Source organism: Dermacentor variabilis, chromosome 6 (assembly GCF_050947875.1).
Source record: "Dermacentor variabilis isolate Ectoservices chromosome 6, ASM5094787v1, whole genome shotgun sequence".
Lineage (NCBI taxonomy): Eukaryota > Metazoa > Arthropoda > Arachnida > Ixodida > Ixodidae > Dermacentor > Dermacentor variabilis.
The window spans coordinates 169,384,388-169,406,219 of NC_134573.1; the positions used below are offsets into that span (position 1 = coordinate 169,384,388).

The 21,832-nt window shown below is 46.8% G+C and overlaps 2 protein-coding genes across 4 annotated transcripts in view; one reads left to right on the plus strand and one right to left on the minus strand.

The window, feature by feature from the left end:
- Positions 1–21,832, minus strand: part of LOC142585720 (uncharacterized) — a 120,388-nt gene that overhangs the window by 22,255 nt on the left and 76,301 nt on the right. The window lies entirely within an intron of this gene.
- Positions 12,141–21,832, plus strand: part of cher (filamin A protein cher) — a gene marked incomplete at its 5' end in the record, with an annotated part of 117,286 nt that continues 107,594 nt past the window's right edge. Inside the window, one exon of the mRNA XM_075697610.1 lies at positions 12,141–12,528. Within this exon, the coding sequence (XP_075553725.1) occupies positions 12,141–12,528 (388 nt within the window). The remainder of the gene's footprint in view (positions 12,529–21,832) is intronic.

Consider the following 21,832-nt stretch of genomic DNA (forward strand, 5'->3'; position numbering starts at 1 on the left):
TCCATTATTTGCATCCAATTCACTGTCTCTGTTTTTCTCACTTTCTTTCTAATGACTCTTTCGATTGCCCTGTACTTGGTTGCCAACTTTCTTGACCTCTTCTTCCCTTTTGTGTCCATGCTTTTCATGTGCAGATATTTGTGCACTTTAGCAGTCCACTTATTTTGATACCCATGTTCCTGGGTCTTCGTTCAAAATTAATTTGGTCTGCGCTTCTCTTACTCCTAACGAGGCGTCTGAAGTCGGACGTTTATCGGTATGAAACCATGTGCTCCAGATCATGACCTCCGAGATCGGGAGGCGCGACAGTTGGTAGCGCCGCCATGTCCCAGAGGCAACGTTGCAGACAAACTAACTTTTTATTTAGCACTGTACCACTCACCCCCCTCCCCTCTACCCACACACACACACACACACACACACACACACACCGGAAGGGTCCGTTAAATGAGCCGATGAACAGAAAGGTCCCTTGCAGGCTCGACGTGGGCAATACGGTGGCGCAAAAATAGCGCCGCCGCGAAGCAGGCAGCTTATCTCGCGGCGTACTCTGGCGTCCTGGGAAGCGGCCCGTGCCAGTTTGGGAGTCTAGATAAAGGCCACTTAAGAAAGACGGGCGCTTCAGTGCGGAAAGCGGGCGGCGCTTAGCGAAACTCGTGCCGTCCTTTGCAGTCGCGCCTGTGACGTGTGCGCACAGCACACCACGGAATCCGCCAGACAGTTTCCTCCTGTATTTCCCCGATCTTATAGGATTAATGGCGCGGCTTCTGTCTTCTACCTTTTCCCATCCATTATTATTATTATTATTATTATTATTATTATTATTATTATTATTATTATTATTATTATTATTATTATTACAGTGCAATCCCCTTCATTTCACCTCACCTCGGTTGATTCGACTTCTCGCTTAATTCGAAGTCATAGAAATTAAGTTCCTGTGGTGTGAAACAATACATTGCTATGAAATGCAAAATCGTTTAGTTCGAACGCGTGGTTTTTCGGTTGATTTGACTCCCAGCGACCCTCACTGGCGACCCCTCGTGCGCGCAGCTTGGGGTTACCAAAGGTTTGAAAACACAAGAAATTAGCAGACGACGCTACTGCTGCAATAGAAGTGAAGCTACCTTTTTTTTTCGTCCTTTCAGAAATTTCAGAACATTTCTTTTCAATCCAACGTTCAGGCTGTGTTCTTTGCCGCATGCTTTTTGAGTGACGCATCAAGAGAAAAAAGGCGTTACTGAATACTTATAACAAAAAGGATTTCAATTCTTTCATTTAGCCGCCGTTATTTCGACCTTTTGGATAATTCGACAAAATCTTCCGGTCCCGCATAGGTCGAATAATAATAATAATAATAATAATAATAATAATAATAATAATAATAATAATAATAATAATAATAATAATAATAATAATAATGCAAAGTGTATATTAGTTACCCTCCCTGGATGTTAACATGTCCTAAAATAGAATTATCGGTTGAGGGGATTATATCTAAGAGAGGCATGTCCATAGTAGCCGCCCAACAACTGGCACTCTTCCAAATTTACTCATATCCCTAGTACATCCACGTTTATACAGACGGTTCGTGTCACAAAAATTCCTCGACTTCAGCATTCGTCATTCCACATATAGCGCTAGAGCAAACATTTAAATTATCCCCAGAGACATCTTCCACCGTGGCAGAACTGTTTGCAATCCTGTGTGCTTTGCGTTTCATAACATCAGAAAAGCATTCGCAAAAATGGGTTATCTTTAGCGATTCGCAAGCCGCTCTCACATTACTACAGGGCAATAAGAAAAATTCTTTGAACACTTTGCTATTATATGAGACGCTCAAAAAACTTACAAAAACAAGCGCAATGACCCGCGTAATTGCATTTCAGTGGATACCTGAGCACTGAAATATTCCTGGTAATACTGCAACGGACGCAGCTGCGAATCGGGCGCACAATAAGGCAGAGACAACCAGTCTTCCCCTATTGCGTAGTGAAGTCCGTCTGATCCTGAGACAGATTTCTCGTCGTCTCATCAAAACTACCTGGTTTGATCAGCAAACTAAAAACTCTGATTTATACTTTATAGACCCATGTATAATCTTATCAATGATGGAAAATCTAAGAGACAACAGAAAATTTGCAACATTGGCACACCGCCTGCGTCTTGGTACTGCGTTTACGAAGCACTTCTTGTACAGAATAATACGTGTCTCTAGTCTGCAGTGTTCTTGTGGCCATCCAGACGAAGATGTGCATCATTTTCTCCTCGAGTGCACGAAATACGATCCACAAAGAAGGGTACTGCAAGCAAATTTGTTTTTATTGGACAGAAGAAGACCATTCACTCTAAAAAAGATACTTGGCCCAAGTCCAACTGAGGGCCTTCAGAAAAGAGAACTTCTTGCTCTGAAAAAGTTTTTAGAGGACACCAACATTTTGGGAAAATATTAAGTATCAAATGATCCGAATACGCTAAATGAGTTACCTAAACGTTGTTTGTGGTTCATAACTGGTTTATGTGGTGATCTCAACTTTTACGCAATATGTATAATTCTGTTCTGCACTAGCAGTGTATTACATGTGTTGTGTGTTTTGGCTGTTCAATATATCTGACTTTACATATGCGTACCAATACTGAACTCATGCACAAAACTTTGCGATTCATGTACTGTTGGTCTGTATATTTTTTATTCATACAGTGTTCTACTGAATGTCACATTTTGTGTCGCTATTCTGTCTTTTTGCGCAAATTTGTTTCCTTTGCCAAGTGACAAGGAGTGGCTGGTGCCACCATAAAGGCGCCAACCTCTCCTAATAATAATAATAATAATAATAATAATAATAATAATAATAATAATAATAATAATAATAATTATTATTATTATTATTATTATTATTATTATTATTATTATTATTATTATTATTATTATTATTATTATTAAATAAAAAGTCGAAGAACCGGAACCGCCGTCGTAACACGCGACGGCGCAGCCTGGAACAATGGCGGCAGCTGCCGTGCCGAGATGATGGCGCGAGCGGAGAAGCCGGAGGGCAGTGCGCGTGCGTAATGGCGACTAGACGAGCTGGCATGGTCCTCGCCTGGGCTACGCAAATAAAGTGACTGCTGATTTCAAAGTGTTGTAAGTTGCATTGAAATCAAGAGCAACAAATGCACGGCGCACCGCGCTGTCATATCTTGATTTCGCCATCCGGGAACAGTTATCATTTTTGCCTACGCCTACGCCCCGTTGTCAGACTAAACGCCGCACGCACCAGCCGCGTCACATCAGGGAGGAGCTTTGTCCCGGTCCTCACTCTCTTGCATGCGTAATCATGCGAGCGACAATTAAAATTTGGAGCCGGATCTCTCGGAGCGCAGACACGCTAGAAGAATTCTTCCAACTGATACTGTGTAGAACCATTACTGCCTCTAACTTTTGATTACAAACATACCCACTTACTGCAGTCAACAAAAAGTTTATTATTCAATGTTAGTTCATTGGGCTGCTGAAAGCGATAATTATCATGTCAATTTGTGTCCCTCTGGCCACATAACTTATTTGCATAGGTGGTCTTCGCGTGTCTCCCTGTGCGGGCCTAATAAAAAAAAACATAAAGCTTAATTTTGAACACCCGCCTGTAGAACACGCGGATGCTAATGGTTTATGTAAGCTGAAGAGCAGCTTATACGCCGCAACAGTTTACGCCGATGACGGCCCCTGTGTACCATCCACTAATAGCCGTTCTTCCAATCATCCGTTATCAAACGAACCTCCGTGAGCTGCGGCGTTTGCTCATTTTAGAGCGTACTTTAGAGTGTACCTTTAGAGCTAACAGTAATGACAGCTAGGCCGTCGCCTCAGAAAATTGTATTGCTGATATAATGAAGTGACGTGAATAATATTTAAAACGCTTAATATAAGCCTTAAGAGCACGATTATTGATTCATTAATTGATTGATTGATTGATTTACGGATAGATAGATAGATAGATAGATAGATAGATAGATAGATAGATAGATAGATAGATAGATAGATAGATAGATAGATAGATAGATAGATAGATAGATAGATAGATGTTCGTCTCTGCGTGCATAGTGGGCTCACTTCCTCCTCCCAAGCATCCTGCATTGCGAAGCTTAATGTTAGGGTCTCCTTGCTAGTCAGCTCACGCTTCTCTAAAGCGTAATCCCCGCCATGATGGTGGCTGCTCACTGTTTCCTCAGCTACTGTGCAACTGTATAGCAACAGCGTTCGCTACGTATTCACCTAGTCACGCGGGCTGCTCGCGCTGTTCCGAGCCGCTCGTTATACCATTGTGCAAAGTGTTCCGGCGGCGCCTCGCGAGCACACGCGGCGTCCTAAGGCTTCTCGATCGCAGCTGCGATAGCACGACGGGAAGCTGTTCGCGGTGGAAGAGCTAGCGTGGACACGGATGTGGCTTGGAACGCAGCCAGTGGTGCAGTTAGCGTAAGGCGCGTGGACCGTTTGCCGGCGGAACAGTACAGTGGACTTGCGCATACGCTAAGCACTCGTAAACGACCGGAATGTAAATGATATTTACTTAGGCCAGCTGGGACTAACGCATTGCTTCGTGTTATTAAACAAGGAACACTGAACGTTCGTTGAGGTAAGAAGCAAAGTGGAAGAGCTGATTCGCAGAGTCACGGTGCTTAAAGAGAAATTACCTTATCGCAGGGCAGGGACGTTAACCTCCAGTAGCTATGGTTGGCGACCCCGTATAGGAAGTGCAGCAGTGGGCCGTGAGGAACATCCTCGTGGAGGACTGTTCATTAATTTTGTCACCTGAGGATTCCTGACGTGCACCCAAATGTGACCATACAAGAGTCTTTGCCTTTTGCCACCATCGGAATGTGGCCGTCAGGTCTGGGAATTGAACCCTCGACCCATGCAACTGTCATGTCCACTGAGTCGCAGCATCTGGTCGAGTGCCCGAGTAAACACCGCAATGAAAAATACGGTGGCGACACTAAAGCCGAATTTTTGCTACAGCTTTCCGTCATAGCGCGGGTAATCAGCGGCTTTTTTTTTCGTTATGATTAGAGAGCTGACATACAGGGTGTACCACCTAACTTTAGCCATAGTTTAAAATATGCCGATGCACTCTGAGACGACGCGACCAAATGCATGTGTCTCACTGTTGTATGGAGTAAGTCACACTATTTTTCTTCCTGCTTAATTGCACAATTAGTCGATGTTAATTAACCAACTTCTGAAGCAACGAAGTTACGCAAAAGAGATCCAGTTAGAACGTTGTAGAGCGGTTTGGAAAACGTCCGATTAGACAGTTTCTAACTTTCTATATGATAGGCACTAGTGTTCTTCCGCTTACTGCAGATGTCCATGAAGTACATTAAAAAAATACCACGTGACATGCCCGCTTGCGCGTCGTGATTGCAGCGCTCCCAAATATTTCTCGTACAAACAAACATAGCATCTAGCAGGGTGTGCTGCCGCTTCAAAGGTGACAGGGCAGCGACGCAGGCGTTGGCTGTGCGATTTACGCCACCGATGTGCTTCCCTCGCGGCAGTTCATGTTATCGATAAGCAGGCGCAGCAGCAGCACACCCGGCTAATTGCTATGTTCGTTTGTACGCGGAGCGTTTGGGAGCGCTGAAATCACGGCGCGCAAGCGGACATGCCACGTGGTATTTTTTTTTTTTTTGTATTTCGCGGGCACCTGCAGTAATCGGAAAAAACACTAATGCCTAATAGATAGAAAGTTAGAAACTGTCTAATCGGACGTTTTGTATTGTAAAGCACTCTACAAGTTCTCATTGGAATTTTTCGCCTACCTTCGTTGCTTTACAAGTTGGTTAATTAATCTTGACTAATTATACAGTTAAGCAGAATACAAAATATAGTATGACTTACTCCGTACAATAGTCAGCGACATGCATTTGGTCGCATCGTCTTAAGAGTGCATCGACATATTATTAAACTATGGCTAAAGTTAGCTGGGACACCCCGTACATCGGCGCAGCCCATCGGCAGAACGCGGCGGCTGCTGGCATCGCGAAAGCCGCTGCATAGTGATGCGTCAAGGTAGTGGTGTTATTGCTGGCGCGGTTCACGCGCCAGGCTGTTACTAGAGAAATATTGCCCTTCGTTTGCATTCTCTCCGCTAACAGCCACTTACCTCTAGAGGAACCCCCCCGACTTCGATCATGAAAAATGGCACACTGTATCAACTGCGACTAAGTTGAGAGAGTGGCGCCAGTGAAATTACATCACTTTGAGAGGGTGTGGTATCTTTAAATGAGTAAGAAGATTTGGGATAAAAGGCATGCGCTGTGAATTAAATGTCTCATTACTATTGTTCGCGCGCTGCAGTTATCAAAATTGTTAAAGAATAAGTGAGTCAGGGGCATATAGGACCCGATTTGAATGTGAGGTTGGATAGTACGGCATCTACCGCGCATATACATCAAAGATAAACATATGACATACGTAAATATATACAGAACATCACGGCGACGGCTACGCCGATCCCTAAAATTCGGCTGGAGTGTCCATATAGTTGCTATCGCATTAAAAATCAAACTCATTGACTTCTCATCGAGGGCTATGCGGAGTCGTTAGAAGAACACCTAGCTCTGCATATAGCATATAAGAAGGTTGCACGAACTTGGACGCCGTCGTTGTAGTCACCGAGAGACAGTGAGGGTCGGACCGCGTGAGTTTGGTTGCCATGCCACGATATTTATTGCTCGGATCGTTGGCATGAGTTCAACACGAACGCTGTCTGCGCGCGCCCTGCCGGAGAGGCGCACAAGCAGCGGTCCTTGTCTTCGCCGCTCCATGCGCACGTTCAAGTCGATCGGCTAGTCGGACGAATACGGGATGTGTGAGTCTGCTTTCTTGTCCTTCGCGAGCGTGTCTACGAGCGTTCGCCCCTTGATGGTGCGCTGCGAAAAAAACTCCGTTTGTCCAACGAGCCTTTGTGCACGGAACCAGTACGCCAGTAGGAAGGGGTAGAAGGGACAGAGAGAGAGAGAGCCCGGATCAGAGGCAGGAAGAAGAAATGCTTTGGCCGATATACGTATGTAAACTGTTATCAGGCATACGTGAAAAACATTGTTACCAGATATGCACACACCTGGAGACTCGTGGAGATTTCAGAACACAATATGCAACTAAACGCTGGAGACTACAAGAAAAGAAAAAGAAAGAAAAGATAACTCGAGTATGCAGATGTTCACCTGAGAACCGTTATAAATCTGGGGAAGAACCTACGCTTGCTCGCCGCGGCGCCCGGTCGCTCTACAAAGTGTCATCCCAACTTTGATTCTATGATTTTACCGCAGCTTCTTATTAGGGCTTTCGCAAGTCCGCACTCTGTAGTGTTGTTCGTGGGCGTCTCTCTACTCCCATCTCTCTATCTCTCCCTTCTTTCTATTCCCCTACTCACTTCCCCCAGCGCAGGGTAGCCAACCGGACTCTTGACTGATTAACAACCCTGATTTCATTCTCTCTCTCTCTCTCTCTCTCTCTCTCTCTCTCTCTCTCTCTCTCTCTCTCTCTCTCTCTCTCTTGTATTTCTTTAGCTAAAGTCCGTCTGGATATGCCTTCCGGTCTGGCTACGACGGTTGCTTTATAACCACCCACCAGGCTACTTCTGCACGAGTTCGGATGAAGTGTTGAAAGACGCCGGCCCGAGCACGTGCGAAGTGTGGACGTGCAGCATGGTAACGCACACTTGAGAGGACGGGGAAAAACTTTCAATTGAAAGCGCTGTAGCTGACGTTGTAAATGAAGAAATTGCAGATAGCATAAACCGCGCCCGCACCCATGCAAGCCGCACAAAAGGGCAACTACGAACATCTCTGCATTCTGAAGCAGAACGTCCCACGAAGCACTGAGCCACTACGATAGGTCAAAGAAAGAAAGAAAGAAAGAAAGAAAGAAAGAAAGAAAGAAAGAAAGAAAGAAAGAAAGAAAGAAAGAAAGGAAGAAAGAAAGAAAGGAAGAATCTTTGAAAGTAAGTCAGCCATCCACATCACTGAACACGAATGGAATGTGCTCGCATATCAAACTCGCACTGCGTCGGGCTGCAGCGCCAGCGGTATTCAAGAGCGGAGATAAAAGAAGCGGTCGTGGAAGCATATGGGCTAAAGCCATCTTTACCGTCCCTGTCAAGAGATAATAATTACACAATCTTCGCACAGATGACATGTACCCACATGCAGGGCTCAGCGATTCAAATGCAATATAATCTAGCTGAATCTAGCTGACACCGCATGGCAGCCCGTGCTTTTCGCGCCACCGGTGGGCGTTTGGGACACCAAGCTGATGAATTGTGGTATACTATGAAAGCGAGGCACATTGTAACACATCTTGTGGCCGAATTTGGCCCCCCGCTGGTTTATAGGTGGTGCAAAAAAAGAAAGAAACGAGCGCCAGTTGCCATGCGGGTCGATCATCGCGTTTGAATCATTGAGCACTCTTCACATAGCTGAGATGTTATTCGTGAATAGCGAGATGTGAACGGGAACGTTCGTATAAGGTGGCGACCGTTTGGGTGCCGGAACCAGCACGCTGCCAGTTAAAGGAACGTTTGTGCGAAAGACAATGCCTTCGCAACTCGTAGCTCCAAAACCCATCAAATGTATTGGCCTGCCATGCGCGGCCGCCTTCCACGACATCCACATTTCGGAGTGCGTAGCTTAAACATCGACACATCTTTGTGCACGATATTAAAGTTTACTTGCTGCGCATCGGCTGTCGCCACAAAGTTGCGGTTGCCTACACGGTGTCACAATGTCCTCGCATATAATGACTGCTTTTCTGTGCCTGAGTGTTCTATACCATTTCGTTTCACACCCGAAGTCTTCGTAACAGAACTATTATTCTTAATGACTGCAATGAACCTTCCTTTGCTGTGCAACGCACAGCAAAGCAAGGCTGCAGTAACCACTGCAGTGAACACGCTGACGAGATGTGGTATTTGTCCTGAGGCAATTTAATTGGCAAAATTGGAATTGGCAAGAATCAGATGTATGCGTTAAGAGACAAAGCCGGCAATATCATTACTAATATGGATGAGATAGTTCAAGTGGCTGAGGAGTTCTATAGAGATTTATACAGTACGAGTGGAACCCAAGATGATAATGGAAGAGAGAATAGTCTAGAGGAATTCGAAATCCCACAAGTAACGCCGGAAGAAGTAAGGAAAGCCTTGGGAGCTATGCAAAGGGGGAAGGCAGCTGGGGAGGATCAGGTAACAGCAGATTTGTTGAAGGACGGTGGGCAGATTGTTCTAGAAAAACTGGCCACCCTGTATACACAATGCCTCATGACCTCGAGCGTACCGGAATCTTGGAAGAACGCTAACATAATCCGAATACATAAGAAAGGGGACGCCAAGGACTTGAAAAATTATAGACCGATCAGCTTACTGTCTGTTGCCTACAAAGTATTTACTAAGGTAATTGCAAACAGAATCAGGAACACCTTAGACTTCCGTAAACCAAAGGACCAGGCGGGATTCCGCAAAGGCTACTCAACAATAGATCATATCCACACTATCAATCAGGTGATAGAGAAATGTGCGGAATATAACCAACCATTATATATAGCTTTCATTGATTATGAGAAAGCGTTTGATTCAGTCGAAACCTCAGCAGTCATGGAGGCATTGCGGAATCAGGGTGTAGACGAGCCGTACGTAAAAATACTGAAAGATATCTATAGCGGCTCCACAGCCACTGTAGTCCTCCATAAAGAAAGCAACAAAATCCCTATAAAGAAAGGCGTCAGGCAGGGAGATACGATCGCTCCAATGCTATTCACAGCATGTTTACAGGAGGTATTCAGAGACCTGGATTGGGAAGAATTGGGGATAAGAGTAAATGGAGAATACCTTAGTAACTTGCGCTTCGCTGATGATATTGCCTTGCTTAGTAACTCAGGGGACCAACTGCAATGCATGCTCACTGACCTGGAGAGGCAGAGCAGAAGGGTGGGACTAAAAATTAATCTGCAGAAAACTAAAGTAATGTTTAACAGTCTCGGAATGGAACAGCAGTTTACGATAGGTAGCGAGGCACTGGAAGTGGTAAGGGAATACATCTACTTAGGACAGGTAGTGACTGCTGATCCGGATCATGAGAGTGAAATAATCAGAAGAATAAGAATGGGCTGGGGTGCGTTTGGCAGGCATTCTGAAATCATGAACTTATGAACATTATTATCAAATCATGAACATTATCCCTCAAGAGAAAAGTTTATAACAGCTGTGTCTTACCAGTACTCACGTACGGGGCAGAAACCTGGAGGCTTACGAAAAGGGTTCTACTTAAATTGAGGGCGACGCAACGAGCTATGGAAAGAAGAATGATAGGTGTAACATTAAGGGATAAGAAAAGAGCAGATTGGGTGAGGGAACAAACGCGCGTTAATGATATCTTAGTTGAAATCAAGAAAAAGAAATGGGCATGGGCAGGACATGTAATGAGGAGGGAAGATAACCGATGGTCACTGAGGGTTACGGACTGGATTCCAAGGGAAGGGATGCGTAGCAGGGGGCGGCAGAAAGTTAGGTGGGCGGATGACATTAAGAAGTTTGCAGGGACAACATGGCCACAATTAGTACATGACCGGGGTAGTTGGAGAAGTATGGGAGAGGCCTTTGCCCTGCAGTGGGCGTAACCAGGCTGATGATGATGATGATGATGATGAATTTAATTCGCTGTCTGTCTCATTACGTACAAATTGTGTAGCAGCTGATAAAATGTGAGTGGTGACCTGTGCTCTCTGGCTAAATGTACCTTAAAGTAACGGGCGTGAATATGGTGCGCCAAGTAGTTGATGCGCCCGAGTCCTGTTATGACAGCATTGCCACAGGCAAACAGGTACTGCAATCCTTCATTCGAGGTGTTAATTCTCGCATGCAAAGAGGGGGAAAAATAAAGGAAAGGAAGGGAAACGTACAGTCAGAATTCCACTTGTCTATAGAGAGGTCAATCGGCTGATTTGGCCGCCCTCTTCTGCAAACAAATCAATTAAATTAAAAAGAAAAGAAGCACAGGCCGACTTCGCAAGGAGGCCACGCATGGTCATGCAGCATGTCACATGTTCATCCGCTAGAGGACATACATCAGTCGAACTTATAGCAGCTACCGCGAGGTGGCAGTGGAGGTCGCTGGCGCAGCCCGTAGCGGCCGCTCTAGACAAGTGTGATTCATACTGCACACTGCTGTACATACGTGCCGCATAGGATAACGGTGCGAACGGTTTCCACACGAAGCCCATCTCCAAAACACTCTTCCTTTTTTTTTTTTTTTTTTTTTTGTCGAGGCCAGACCGGCTACGCTTATCTCGGCCGGGTCAGCATACAGGCCCCCAGACGTTCGTTGATAAAATCCAGCTTATTCCATCAATACGCGCACGTTAGAATGAAAACAGGGCAACAGCAGAGGCTCCCGATCTAAGCGCAGAAAGCAAAAGCGGGCAAACGTGGCTAGCGCTGTATGTGATCCAGTTCGCACATTCTCCTGCTGCATTCTTTCCAGCGCTTTTTGTTTTCTTTCTCGTTTATCTTTACTCGGCCTATTAATTTACAGCGACGTAAAAGAGGAACCGGCGCTGCGGCTATTCTCAAAGAGCTTCACATAAGCACACGGCGTCTCTTTTTAGATCCCCTTGTTGCACACACACACACACACACACACACACACATATATATATATATATATACATATGTATATAAACGTGAGGGAAGCCCTCACCACCAAAGGTATGGCCGGCGTAAGGCCAATAAAGAAGTAATAAGGGTTTAAAATAATCTACAGCGCAAATACACACGCGGCGTGCGGAAGGGGTGCTGCCGGGCGGAGGGGGCGGGGAGGGACGCGGAATGTTTAAACGGTCCGACGCGGCGCCTGGCTGAGCGACCAGCGGGCCGGCCAGTCTGGCGGGCGGGCAGGGCCGATAGCGGCCGAATTCCGCGCTTCCAGCTTTGGTTTATATGCGCGTCCCTCACCCACTTTCTCTCAAAACTCTCTTCTCCCGCAGGAGGAAGGAGCAGAGCTTCTTCGTCCATTCCGGCCGTACGTAAGAGGGGCAAGCGGCGCGTTGTAAAGAAGCAGGCCGCGAGTACGCGGAAGTGACGTAACTTTCACCGGCGGCGAAGGGAGGAGAGCGCACCGGCATCGCGATGGCTTCGGATCGGCGCGGCAGTCGAGTGGTGGCCTCGTCGCGGGCCGACGACGACGAGGACGTGATGGAGCGCGAGCTGGCCGAGGACGCCGTCTGGAAGCGCATCCAGCAGAACACCTTCACCCGGTGGGCCAACGAGCACCTGAAGACGGTGAACAAGACGATCGCCTCGCTGGAGACCGACCTGGCCGACGGGTTGCGCCTCATCTCGCTCATCGAGGTGCTCTCGGGCAAGCAGCTGCCCAAGCACAACAAGCGGCCCACGTTCCGGTCGCAGAAGCTCGAGAACGTGTGCGTCGCGCTCAAGTTCCTCACCAACCAGGAGGGCATCAAGCTCGTCAACATCGGTGAGTGCAGCTGGACCGAGCGCGTTCGGCATTACCACGCCCCCCTCCTCCTCACCACTTTCTCAGAACCCTCCCTCCCCTTTTTTTTTTCTTGAGTATCACAGGTGTCAGGTTCAGAGTTCGACTCCCCCCCTCCCCCCCCCCCCCCTGTCTGCGTCTATCAAACGTGTGTTGGTGTATTCCTCGTGTATTTTTTTACTGCGAGTATTGAGATCATGAAACGGTAGCGTGATGTTAGCTAGTATAAATAACACGAAAAAAAAAAAAGAAATATTGAAACTGGGATAGAAGCCGGGACACACAACCTGCCCCTATATCGAGACTTTTGCGCTAAATGTTATCTGACGTCCCTCGCCAACAAGGCCCAACCTCCACACTTGCAAAGGTAGCGCGACGTTCATTTAATCTCAAAAGCGATGGATGCAAGACAGAATTAAAGAGCGAACACCACAGGCAGTAAGTAATTCTCCAACTAATGGTTAGCTGAGGAAAGAGCGCAATTAATATGGCCCTTAGTGCACTCCGAATTCATCAAGCTGACGCCGATTACAGGGGGCCAAGTATGCGACATCCGTTAAAGGTCCAAAGTTAATTTGGTCGGATATTCGTCTTCCTGTCTTCACGGTATGCTATAAACTTCACTCGTGCACAAGTTCAACGACATCGTTGTTGGACGCGCGTAAATTCATGCGCATAGTGCCGACATTCCCGAACAACCTGCACTTGCTGACCCGCCGCTGTTATATCGCGCTCGTATCCGTTCCGCTCTCGGGAGCAGCTGCGGCACCTGAGGAGACGACGCATCGTACCACGTGAGAGCAGCCTCGGCGCTAGCCGGTGCGCGAACTGGGCGGTGCCGCTCGCCGACCCGTCGAGCTTGAAAAGCGCGCGCTTTCCCGCTCGCTGCACGTGTCCGCGCACCGCCAAAAACAGGGCGTCGGCGCGAATGCGCGCGCGGCGTATCGCCGCGTTGAATGAATGAACCGAATTCTGCGGTTTTACGCGCCAAAACCACGATTTGGTTATGAGGCACGCAGTGGTGGGCGACTCTGGATCGATGTTGACCACCGGGGGATCGTTATCGTGCCCACAATACGCGGGACACGGGCGACTCTCTCTCTCCCTCTCTCTCTCTCTCTTTCGCGCGCGCGCATTTCGCCGTCATCGAAATGCAGCCGCCGTGGCCGGGATTCGATCCCGCGACCTCGTGCCCATATCGGCGCAACACGCTGTAGCCGCTAAGTCGCCGCGGTTGGAGGCGTGTCATCGTTCTTCACCTGGACAAGCCTCACGCATCGGTTTCGTCCTTGTGACGTCGCTGCGAATAAAGTCTCAATATCTGCATCCACCTATGTTTGGAGTTTGTATTTCGGCGTAGCTTGTGAGCGGCGCAGTAGGTAAACAAAAATATTGCACGAGAATAAAATTCTGACCTTTGCGGCGGATAAACATACACATTCCATGAGGTTGCTCGTCGCATGCTTAGGATGAAAGTAAGCAAAATCGTACGCATCGCCGTTATGTAAAGCATTTATTTACCGCTTCCATAATTAAGCTTCGCGTCACACAGATTCCGACATGTGCGTTAGGCCTATGTTTCTCTTTGTTTTTTCTTTTCTTCGTTGAAGGGGTTTTGTCATATACGCTACAATGTTATATATGTGAACCTATGGTGTAACAGCCGTGTTGTACGTGTATGAATTCAAGAACGAGCGTTTCGTGGTATTTATTTCTGGCGCAACCAGCGATCACAGATCAATATGACATTGTTGCGAAAGTCGGCTTGCAAAATAAACACGAGAGCGTTTCGGTTGTAAGGCTGGACGAGTCCATATTAATCAGCGAGCATCTGCTTTCGCCAATGGGAAGGGACATAAAGCTTAAGGTGGCCTTACAAGAATTAGGCTAAAGTAATAAATTTAAAATAATAGAATTTAAAATAAAATGGCAATATTGCATGCATTGGGTCACGAGTACACGTGGAAGATGCTGCAACGGCTCAACCCGATTCACAGCCTTCCAGGCACAATACGGACAGATATAACAATTTGCGTGCACCCGCAGTGGTTGCTCAGTGTCTATGGTGTTGGGCGGCTGAGCACGAGGTCGCGGGATCGAATCCCGGCCAGGGCGGCCGCATTTCGATGGGGGAGAAATGCGAAAAACACCCGTGTACTTAGATTTAGGTGCACGTTAAAGAAACCGAGGTGGTCGCAATTTCCGGAGTCCTCCACTACGGCGTGCCTCATAACCAGAAAGTGGTTTTGGCACGCAAAAGCCCACTAAAAAAATTGCGTGCCTGTAGTATTCGATGTCTGAGGCTTGCTTTACATTTGCGACAGTGTCAGTTTTCCCTAATATATCTTCTCGAAATAGCTACACCAGTGCTCAGGAGAGGTTATCGAATCTTTGGCTGATGAGGGTTAGATAGAATTTTCATCTTGTTTAATGCGTCACACTGCGAGAAACACAACGAACCGCTTTTTTGTGACGTTTTTCAGCTTTCGGAAGGTTTGCCAAATCGAACGCTTGGAGAAAGAACGCACCAAGGCGTAGTAATGAGGTATCAATAACTCCAGTTCTGTTCATCCGGTGTGTTTTTATTATCCACAGCCTGCGCGAGTGACCCCGCATACTCCAACGCACGGGCTTTCCTTTCTTTAATGCTATAGTTCCGCATCATAAGCTTAATATGTAATGCGAACTGCGAAAATCGATCAGATACGAACGAGCGCATCGCGTTTCGTTGAGTCCATTAAAGTCACGAAATCGAATTTGCATTTTGACAAGAGGATGCTAAATTAAAGAAAGCTAAGCAGCATTCTAAGCTTCTTCCCGTCTGCACAACAGGTGCAAAAACTGATGACGAAGAAAGGCTGTACTCGTCGGCGTCCAATCGCTCGTTCCCGTCAGTCTCACAGGTGGCCGTTGTCGCATGACACACGCGCGTTCATGCTCTTGCACATCCGCATACGTTCTCCGTTGGCGCATGTGCCTTGAGAAAAAAAAAAAAATGCGGCTCATACGCGCCCGCGACCGACGCTGTGCACATGAGTCAGCCGCAGAGAACCAGACAGGTTTTTTTTCCCGCGAACCTTCTGGTTAACACGTACGCCGCGCTCGAGCTTGACAACTGCCGATGTTGTTCGCACGCGTTTTTGGCCACTGAAGGCGGTGCATTTAATACTTTCACTATACGGCGAGCGTACGACGTCAGTCTTTAAGTAGCGCCTTCATTTTTCTTTGCTTCTCGAAGCTCCCCTCCCCAACTTTCAGAAACAAAAAAGACAGAACGAAACGCGGACAAGCTCATCTCCGGGACGAGGCGATGTGCCGGCCTGGAATCCTAACTAGCGCTAAGCATACAAGGACATGCACAAGAACGACAACACGCGGCGACAACGCTAGCACCGAGTGTTATTGTTGCTATATATGTCATTGTCTCTTTAGCGTTACTTAAGATCCCAGTATGACAGACTAACAAAGCCCGAATCGCTTCCGATATGTCGGCGCGCACTCGGTGTCAAGCTGTGGGAAGCACTGGCGGCTTCATTTCGCCACGGATATGTCGAGTAGGCCTTCACTGCAAAACACGAGTGCCTGCATCGTGGCGGCCTGACTTCGCGTTCGTTAGCCACGGGTTATGGCTGCAAGGCGCGTGCGTCTCAGCACTTGACAGCTGTATAGTATACGCTCCCTGTAATGTCACGGCACTCCACACTTGTGACTACCTTGTATACACACTGCACGCAAAGTTGTCTTTCGTCTCGGAAAGTGAGCTGCGATGTGTCGCAAGGGGTTCGAAGTCACTGCATTGAGGCGAAGTAGCTAACTAGACAGGTCTTCGACTCATCTATCAGGTTGTTCTTCTGACAAAAGGAATAGCGTGATTTTCTTGGTCGCTAATGCCAGCCTGTCGAGCCCGTAGCCGTATGGGTAGCACTTCGTCGTTTCCTTTCTTGTATCCGTGCGCATGCAATCGCAGACTGTGCGAGTTCCGTCACCACCGGGAGAGACGTTGCACAATCCAGACCATACAAGGTTTTGTCGGCGTATGGGGCTCGAACGTAAGCAGCTGTGGGCGCGTTTATTCACCAGCCATACATCAGGATTTCGAACCGGTTATGGAACTTCCCGTACGGCGTGGCATAAGGGGCCGTCGTCTACCGATGCTTGACGGGCTTTGCTTTTAGAAACGAGGCCAACGGCAAAATCTGTCGGCGGCGGCAGCAAACGCTGTGGAACAGAACGCTACACTCAGCATATTCGCACCAAGATCTGAAACTCATACTACCCAATATCCTGAGCGTTTCGAGCTCTTGCAGGAACATTCCTTTTGAAATTCTACCGATTCATTTTTCTCTTAAATGAATAATCTATTTTACGAGTGCTTTGTTTGTTTCCAAGAAAGCCCGCTTGTTTCCCACGCACACATTTTCACGCAACATTTTCTCTAAAGCTGTTAATGTACCCATCCCGAACGTGTGAATTATACCGAAGCCGTTACAAGCAGGTAACAGAGAAGATCACATAATCTAACCTCGTGTCCGCACCAAATCGGTTTATTTCTCCGGCCTTCTGCTTACAATGTTTGCCCCTGATAGTAAAGCAACAAATTACTACAGGCATGACATCTGATCGTTACATGGGACGTTCAGGCATGTCCCGCAGCGTGTTCGCAACGCAATTGTGCGGTTAAGTTGATTCTTACTACAAACAAGAGTAGCTCAAGAAATTTGATATATTAAAAAATAATAATAACGCAAACCGCGATAGTGCGAGACAATACGAACAAGGGGATGCACAAAGCGTCTGGCGTCGAACAAACATTTGCCCATATATAGGAATCAATGTAGACTACATACGTATGATTTAACCAAGTAATGCATACGTCAGACGACGCTATTAAACACACAGAAACAAAGACAGACACACACATGCATGCACGCACTGTATACTTAATATCACACCCTTCCTTCGCCCTGGTTTTCAGAACCGACTGCATTGATTTATGGGGTTTAAGCTCCCAAAGCCATACACGGGTTTGCATGAGATACTCTGTAGTGAAGGTTTGCGGGTCAAGCTCGACAACTTGAAATTTTTTAGCTTTCACTCAAGGCTCGAAATGCTTGCTGCAGCCACCGCTGCCGGCAAGCGAACCCACGACCTTCGTACTTAGCAGCAGCATAACACAATAGCCATTGACCCATGGCGGTGGGGAAGATTAGAGTATAAATCATCTGAGTACTTCATTTAGAATTCGAAAGCAATTCGAAAGATATCCCCAAGGAAACGGGTGATTTTCTTTAGAGCGTGATATTAGATTGCGACTTCGATTGCGACTTTCCAGTGTCTCGGGTTCTCCCGCATGCTACCCTCTCTGGTCAAATCATATGTGCATACTGAGCGCTGTTCACAAGATAGAGAAGACACATGGAGGAAATTAAGCCAGTGCTGATGTTATCTCTCCCCCACCTTCCTTCTCACATTGCTCGGCTAGCGGCATTAGTCCTTTCTGCTCCGGACGTGCAGGGGCGTTCAGGCGGAGCAAATGCCGGCACCGACTGCTATAGGCTCACACCAATTGAACAACACCACAACTACCATCTTCTTGAATTGTCCGCGCCGTACAGCCATGCGTCCATCATACGAAAGTTCTTTGTGCTGTTAGCTGGGACAAAATATTTATTCGGAGAATCCGTTCTACTCTTCCCAGACAGTTGCGTGTTTGTAAGCGCTCGGTGGCAGTCTCTGACCGCGAAGGGCTTCAGTGACAAGAGCCAGTCTTTGCTCGTCGCTGATGCCCCGTTATCGGTGTCACGGAGGTTATTTCAACCCTTAACACAGTGAAGACCCGTGTCTGAGTCTTGGCACGTTGCCCAGGTAGGCGTTATCGCTTCCTTACACATTGACGGTGCTTGTCACTTCGCGATAAACCTGAGCGCGGCTCCAGACTCTCAAGCCTCCGTGAAAATAGCAAATTGCAATGGGAGCTCCGCGCGGGTAACAATGCCGACAAACGCGGTTAGCAAACTCCACTCAAATTCAGAATTATGGCAACAGAGCGAGAAAATAAAAACAAAGGTACCCAAGCTTTAGATAAGAAGCTAACGGTCGTTCTCATGACCGGAACAGGTCGTCGCCGTCAGCGTAGGCATCTCTGCACGCCGGAAGCCTACGTTTCCTTCCTCTTTTTTCTTTTGGGCGCCTGCTTTGTGCGTAGGTTTCTGTCGACTTCCTTTCAGGCACCTATAGAGGAATGTGCGTCACCACTGGCACATATGTGAATCGTTGGGTAAGTGGGAAAAAGTATTCACAAAGTACCGAGCGCAAGAGCAGACGACATTGCGGCCGGACTCAACAAGAGGAAAAGAAAGACGAGGGAGGCTCGTGCAGCGGATGAGAAGGGGCTCAAGAAATAATTTTTGCAGGTGACTTCAACTCTCATCATGTATCATGGGGATCCAGGACAGACCTGTGCGGAAAGCGTCTGTGGGACTGGGCAATCACAAATAACTTTTCGTGTCAAAATTCGAGATCAGTTACGTTTCTTCGCGGACAGTTCGGATCTGTGCTGGATCTTACATTTTCAGGTCCAGGTATTCTCACAGCCGCATGGGAAACGGTGAATGTCGGGATGACCAGCGATCATTTGCCTGTTGTGTTTGAAGTGGTAGGTCCGCAGTCCACCGTGGAGGCTCGCATCCACTCTTTTGTGGATTACCGTACATTTAAAAATTGCTTGCGGACAACTTTCAAATCAATGGAAAATTCTCCATTGAAAGCCGAGGATATTTGCTCAATCATTGATAATTCGCGCAAAAGATCAGAGTTCTAGGTAAAGGCATGTAAAAACACTGCTTCTACAAATTGGTGGAATGACGAGTGCTCGCGGGACTACAAGCGACGCAAGGCTGCATGGAAACAACTCATGCATAACCAATCTCCGAAAAACTGGAAAAACTATAAATTTATTGCTGGAACATTTAAAAGAACGGTAGGTAAGGCAAAAGACGATTACAGTGTCCGACATTTCGAATTCCTTTCGAAAGCAAATAATAAGCGTGCATTATTTCGGTTTTTAAAATCCCAAAAAATGATTCCACGTCCCCTGAACTGGGAGTCGGTAGTTTTAACCACAAGTGAAAAAGCTGACACTCTAAATGTAATCGCGCAAGGGTTAGAGACCCGCTTCGCTACCTCTCTTCCCTTCTCTCCTTACGCGCAGGGCAATTCAGAAGATTTCGAAGAGTTTTCCATGGCAGAATTGTCCCAAGCCGTTTCCTGTTTATCAACTGCAGCCCCAGGTCCCGATGGAGTCACTACCAAGATGATTAAGCTTCTCTTTGAAGTCGCTGCTAACGGCTTGTTAGATACCATAAATTACTCAGTACAATATGCATGGTTCCCTCCTGTGTGGAGAATTGCGAAGGTGATTCCTCTGCTGAAAGACCAAACCAAAGGGTATGTCCTAGACAATATTCGGCCTATTTCTCTAACATCAAATTTCGTAAAATTAATAGAAAGATTATTAAACGCACGTATGGTTCAGTTTGTGACCACAAGAGCATTATTGAGCCCCTGCCAAATTGGATTTAGACCTGGGATGTCCATTTGGTGCGCACATATCGACCTAGAAAGCCGAATTCAGTTGGCTCGTTACCAAAAACAATATGCTGCCCTAGTCACATTAGACATTTCTAAAGCATACGATAGTGTGGAATACCCTTTATTAATAAAGAGGATGCAGGATATTGGATTGCCAGACTACTTCGTGACGTGGACTGCCGAGTTCTTGCAGGGCAGGGAGTTTTACTGTGCTCAAAGCGGAATTTCATCGGGAAAATTCAGACAAACACGCGGGGTTCCTCAAGGGGCAGTTTTGTCCCCGCTGCTGTTTAACATCCTACTCAGCTCCATTCCTCATCATCAAAATGTAAGCACGTACGTTTACGCTGATGATATAGCGTTTTTTGCATCAGCAAGGGATATTCAGTCTCTGTACGAATGCTTACAGGAATACTTATGCGAGCTAGAAGCATGGCTGGACAGTATTCGCTTGTCCCTTAATGTAAATAAGAGTGCCGTTCTTGTCTTTCCCCTACAAGACCCAGTTACTATATCCCTTTCATACCGTCATTCCACTATCCCACAAGGGGAAAAGGTCAGGTACCTTGGAATTATTTATGATAGTAATCTTGATTGGCGTCAGCATATTGACCATATATCTTCGAAAGCTTCTCGTGCAATGGGGATATTACGAAGGATAAGTAATTATCGATGGGGCATGCGCAGAGACACACTCATAATGATTTACCGCATGTATATTCGACCTATAATAGAGTTCGGTTGTGTGTTATTCTCCGGCGCCGCGGCTTACAAGCTACGCCCACTAGTTTTGCTGGAACGGGAAGCGCTTCGCTTATGTCTGGGGCTACCAAAGTTTGTAGCCAACGCTGTGCTCTACAAGGAAGCACGATTACCTTCCCTTGAAATGAGATTTAAAATACTTACCGTCCAAACATTTATAAGGGTCTATGAATCCCCACTAAGAAGATCCCAGTCCATCTTCATCAAACAACGAGTCCAATTTTTTGGAGTCAGATGGCCACGGTTTCACACGCCACAAGTCATTGTATCGCAATCGTTATTGAATCCGTTAGACGTAAATATAAATGACATAATCACGGAAAACAGCATCTCAAATTCACTAGTTATTACTTATGATGACCTATACCCAAATAATGCAAAGCAGCTTCCCTCGCATATTCTTAACGGCTTACTCCAGGATCACTTGAACCAACTCCACACTAACGTAATTATAGCAACGGATGCTTCGCAGAGTGAAGAAAAGGCAGGAGTTGGAATTTTCTCATCATCATTGGACTGGTCTTTTTCTATTCGGCTTCCCGACTTCACTCCAATATACCTAGCGGAATTCCTAGCTGTTGTCCTAGCTTTACGAAAGCTACAATCTTCCAGGACAACGGCGGTAATAATCACAGAATCTTTGTCGCTGTGCACCTCACTTACTGCTCCCGGCGAGTCACACATATTGAAAACTTTTTACTCACTAGCTCCTAGTCATTTGAGAAGTTTACGATTAATATGGGTACCTGGGCACAAAGGCATATTTATGAATGAGGTGGCAGACAGCTTGGCCAAGGCTTCTATCAGCGGCCCAGTGCTTCCCCTTCTTCCAACGATGGGTTTTATCACGTCCGCCAGGTTCAGAAGATACATCCTTTTAACATCACAATCGAACCTTAAATCATCCTTGGAACTACGCCACTAACAATTCCCT